This window comes from Corvus brachyrhynchos, unplaced genomic scaffold, assembly GCF_000691975.1.
Source record: "Corvus brachyrhynchos isolate BGI_N302 unplaced genomic scaffold, ASM69197v1 scaffold1, whole genome shotgun sequence".
NCBI classification, from domain to species: domain Eukaryota; kingdom Metazoa; phylum Chordata; class Aves; order Passeriformes; family Corvidae; genus Corvus; species Corvus brachyrhynchos.
The window spans coordinates 4,960,932-4,965,938 of record NW_008237222.1 but is presented as its reverse complement, the minus strand read 5'-3'; the positions used below and the strand labels follow the sequence as shown (position 1 = coordinate 4,965,938).

Sequence of the window (5,007 nt, the reverse complement as noted above, 5' to 3'; positions counted from 1 at the left end):
TCTCCCATTTCTCTTTGCATGAGAGAGAAACAGAGGGAAGTGAGATGGAACCATCTCTGCATCTGCACTATGAAGGCAAAGTTATTTGTGAACCTTAAGCATGTGGGTGGGAGAGCTGCCAAGCCAAAGTTTTTCCCAAGTATCTGTAAACTAAATCTTATTCCCTAAATTCATCCAACTAAGGAACTTTTGCTCTGGCAAAGGCTTGTAAATATTACAGTACCTGTCACTTTTGGATGCTGCTTTCTGTTTTCATAGCAGCAAATTGAAAGCTTTGAAATCTGGGATGTTTTGTTTAGTTTGTAGAGGTTGACCTCAAAGCATCAATCTTTCTGCTCCTTTTAGAATGTATGAAAATAGCCTTTTCTCAGAAAACTTCTTGTAGTGACAGCACTGCTAATGAACAGAGTTCTTGGATATTCTAAAAGCTTGGGGATGTATTGAGATATGTGTACCAAAATATAGAGAGTTTTGCATCTCTGTTATTTTCAGTGATTCAGTTTTATTTATATATATATATATATATATATACACTTACAATGAAGTGAAAAGTATGAATCTAAACAATGTTTATAAAGTGATTTCTGAATGCGTGGCTGTCTCAGAGTTATGGTTAGCTTTGCTGGGGTTTTAGTTCACATGTACTTTTCCATTTCTGCACCATCTGCACAGCATGGTCTCCACCTGTTTGGATTCAGCCATGTTTTGCTTATTTTCAAGAGAAGTTTCTGGTTGATATAAACCTGTGACTTGAGTTTGCCAGATACAGTTGCTCCCACCATTTGTGCTTGTCTCCAGTTGCTTCTTGGAGGAAGGTGTCATGCTGTTTCTCTTGAAATAAGTCTGAAAAGCTAGTCTTGGCAGACGTGTTCTGAATTGTGTTCAGTACTGTGCAGCTAAATCGAGTTATAACTCATTTGTGGCTCCAAAGTTAACCTGGCCACAGCTTAAACTCCATGAAAGTAGTAAGTTTTTAAGACTGTGCTCACTGAGGAGGTAATTTGAATAGGTGTTCATACTTGGGTGATGTCCTTGATTTGACTTTGTCAATATTGTCAACATGCACCCAGCTTTTGCCTGAAAACCTGTGGGCCTGCTGACCTGTCTCAGAGGTATGGCTGAAGCCAAGGTTCTCTGTACACTTGAAATCGCAACCCAGCCCTCTTAAGTGACGAGTTATGCTCAAGCCCTATGAGTCCTACAGTGGTTTCTGCCTTTTCTGCTGCATTCCCAAGGGAATCTCAGTTCTCCTACAGTGAACAGGAAGTGAATCCTAGAGAAGTCAACTTACCAAGTCACTAAGAGGGCTGGTTTTTGACTCCAGCCTTCCTGCAACGCTGTGTGAACAAGCACAACATCAGCAGAAACACTCTGGAGCAGACCTGCTCCATTAAATTTTACCATGGTTCCCCTGATTTTTCTCTTTAACCGGAGCTTGCTGAGCAGTCTTGACATGGTGATGTCTCAGCTGTGCTCTGGTTGGTTTTGCCAGACCAAATGAACACTGCTTTCATGGCAGAGCAGTACCAGCGAACAGCAGAAAGTTCTGGCACCTTGTCTGAAGTAAATACACACTGGAATCTGCCATCTGAGGAGCCCTACAGGAGAGATGGCTTTGTGAGACTGCCTGCTCTAGTCATATTTGCAGACCATTCTGTTTTTTGTAAAATGCTTTAGAAAATTATGCCTGAAGGCATAAAGTTAAGAGCTAAGATCCCAATTGCTTTTCAACTCACTGGCTAAGTCTTGTGACTACGTGTTCCTAACCAAGTGATCATTCTTGCCTCCTGTGAAAATACTGGCTTTATATTTCCATTTAGATTATGTTAAAATTTGGCCTTTCATCTTCTGGAATGTTTCCAGAGCCCCAAATTCAGGCCTGGCTTACAATCCTTCTGGGTGCTTTAATATAAGCTATCAAGAAGCAGTTAGTACGGAGAGAGCTGGTAATGGTGCAGCTGAGGAGCTAATCCCCTCATCTTCATTTGAGCCTTTTTATTTTCTTGCAGATGAGAGGATCTGTTCACCACCCTTTATGGAGCTGACAAGTGCCTGTGGAGAAGATACCTTGCAGCTTATAGAGAAGAATGGACTGGCATTCCCATTCAGTATGTACATGGGCATTTCTTTGGTGCTTCTAGTAGGTTCTAAATACTGCACATTCACCCCCAAAACATAGCCAACATTGTAGGAGTGTGGGTTTCGCTGCCAAAGGTGTCAAGGGTATTAAAACTTTCCTGAAACAAATGCTCTGAGGCAGTCTGCTTGGAATGTGGAACAAACCCCCTCCCTATCAGCTTTTACTTTGCCTTTTATTGCTGTTCCTTACTTTAAACACCTCGCTACAGTAAACGTGCATTCCTGGGAAATGCTAATAGTTCTAACAAAGTTAGCCTCTTGCCCTGAACTTGTGCAAGATGTTTCTCCTGCCAACTGCATTCATTATTTTTCTTGAGAAAATCACTGCCTTGCTGACTGGCCTCTTTTTCACCCACGTCTCCCTTTTGCTGGTCCAGGGTACAAATAAAATCTTAAAGGGTAACAGAAAGAGGGTTACCAAAGATAGCAAGGGCCCACAGCTCAAACAGCTGCTATGAACTGTTCGTGCTTTGTAGCAAGTTTCATTGTGGGGCTTGTGCTTTAATTCGTTCCTTTATTTGATTCCTTGCAGTATAAAGTGAGCAGGATCATTAGTCGGTGTTTGTTCCCTTGGTGTTTGCCTCATTTGTAAGGTTCAGAGGTAAAGTTGCGTGGAAAAAGCATGTTTTGCCCTCCCTGCCATTGCTCTCCCAAATGAGGCAGGTCTCCTGAAGCTGCACTGTGAAGCAGTACTTCAAATCCCACTGAATGGCTTTGCCCTTCTCCTCACATTGTGTCTCAGTACAGACTGACTAGTCCTCAGTAGTCAGCAGCATATATTCAGGAGGTCTGAATCAACCCCAGTAAATGATAATGAAATTACAAAATAGCACTGAAAATTAATATACCTTGGTATTCTGGTAGCGTTTTTTCTTTTTCCTGTCTCTATTTTTATTTTTTTCTTAAAAATCCTCCATCTCTCCAGAGCATATGTCCGTGAGACATCATAAACCACTTTCCAAAACTTCAAGTTACCAACTTATATTGGATTCTAGTGCAGGTTATCTGCCTTTCGTAGCTGCCTGTCCTCTTGCCTGCCAATTTGATTCTTCCAACAAACTGCAAAGAAGTCTTGTCCTATCCACCCCCTCACTACTTGCAAGTTTTCATCTCCTCTGCATAACACATAAGTAACATCAGCTCTAGTCATCATGTGGTTCCTAGGGTCTTCAGTTCTTCTCTGGCCTCATAGTAGAAGGAGCATGTTGTTTCTTTCCTCTTACTGGTTTTACTCCTCCTCTTAATCAGGATGGAGGTGAGAACCAGGATATACAGAGCAGATAAGAAATGTGAAGGAGAAAGAAAAACTGCTAGGCTCTCTGCCTTTTTTTGTCCCCCTCTATGGTTGCCTGTGAAAAGTAAGTTACATCTTAGTTTGGTTCAGCCCATTACATTTCCTGCTCTTCCCTGAAAACAGGGAGGTAGGAAAAAAAGTTGGTTTCCACTGTGTCCCAGTTCCTTTGTTTTAAGGACAGTGGTGTTTTGTGGTACCTGTAAAGTAGCTCTAGCCTCAGAAAAAATATTACATAGTTGTGAAAATGCTCTCTGAGTAAACAGGATGGCAGTCCCAGTACTAGTACTAACTTCTTAGCTGATGCTTGGCAACTCTGTCTAGTCCTAATAATGATCTGTGCTTTCACCTTAGTTGCAGGGAGGAATTGAGAGAGTAGAGCTTGAAGCAAGCCGAGTTTTGCAGTGATTGAGGACACTGTTCAAGCAAAGATTGTCACTGGTGTCTGTTACAGTCAATGCCTTGGTCTGGTGGACTCCAGTGTTTGCATGTGTGGGTGGGAACAGGATTATAAAGAGTTTGTTTCAGTGGTGAATTGTTTTTTCTTTTTTATTTACCCAGTTTGTAAAACCAGAGTGGCCCATGGAACCAACTCTCATGAGGTGAGTTAAAAAACTTTGCAGTATTATCCCTCTACTTCTAGTTGTGTCCTGTCCCCCACTCCCCCTGTGATGGTTTGGCTGGTGATTTCCAATCCTGGAGTGGGTAGAATGAGGGCTGTGCCCAAACAACTTTTCTTCCCCACCTGTCCTTCATGTTTAATTGCACAATTATTTTTTCAAAAATCTGAAATGAAGTCAAATATTACTTGAACCTCTTGACATGGAAGTTATTTTTAGCAGTTTCTAGCTTCTATCATATTGTTGCTTCTAGCAGTTTGTAGTCTCCAGTCAGCTTTGTCTGCAAGAAATCTCCTTCAGTCTCTCCTCTGGTAAGAGGTCATTAAAAAAAGTTTCCAACCCAGAAAGTTACTTTTCCAGTATGTATGTGGTACAGATGAGAAGTGGGTTTGTGCTTCAGATGGAGCAGCTGGCTGCTTTCCTTGAGAGGAAGGGAGTAACAAATAGAGATGTTTTCCAGACATGTTCAGTTGTAGTAACACAGTGAGATCTGTGGGGAGAACAGGACTGGTAGAACTTATCTGCCTTCCTGTAAGGCAATTGCAGCTAAAATGGTTGTATATTCCTGGAAGGAGAGCATTACCTATGAGACTAGCTTCCTCTAAACTTAGTGAGTTGAGTCCCGTTTTAATTTTTTTCCATTTGTGCTTCCTGCCTTCCTGCTTACTGCAGATCAGTTTTGAGAATCCAGCCCTTGATGCTGGCTGCATTAACTCCTGGCTTCCTTTGTTAACCACATGGTCATCAGTCCAGGTTTCCCAGCTGCTCTTGAAACGTGCACTATGAGACATTGCTGCCATGTCTCTGAAAGCTGAAGGCCCTGAAGTAAATTGTAAATCTAGATGAGCAGAATGGCTGTGGCTGAAATCTTGACTGACCAGCACTTCCTTTTAAAAATGCAGTGAGATTTTTCAGGCAGGCCTTTACTCGGCTGGTTTCTCACGCCAGGCAACAGTC

At 42.0% G+C, this 5,007-nt stretch overlaps 1 protein-coding gene across 1 annotated transcript in view; it reads left to right on the top strand.

Annotated features, from left to right (window-relative positions):
• ITPK1 (inositol-tetrakisphosphate 1-kinase) overlaps positions 1-5,007 on the top strand; it is a gene marked incomplete at its 5' end in the record, with an annotated part of 114,646 nt that overhangs the window by 90,110 nt on the left and 19,529 nt on the right. The window contains 2 exons of the mRNA XM_017729023.1: positions 2,010-2,108; positions 3,992-4,032. Of these exons, the coding sequence (XP_017584512.1) occupies positions 2,010-2,108; positions 3,992-4,032 (140 nt within the window). The remainder of the gene's footprint in view (positions 1-2,009; positions 2,109-3,991; positions 4,033-5,007) is intronic.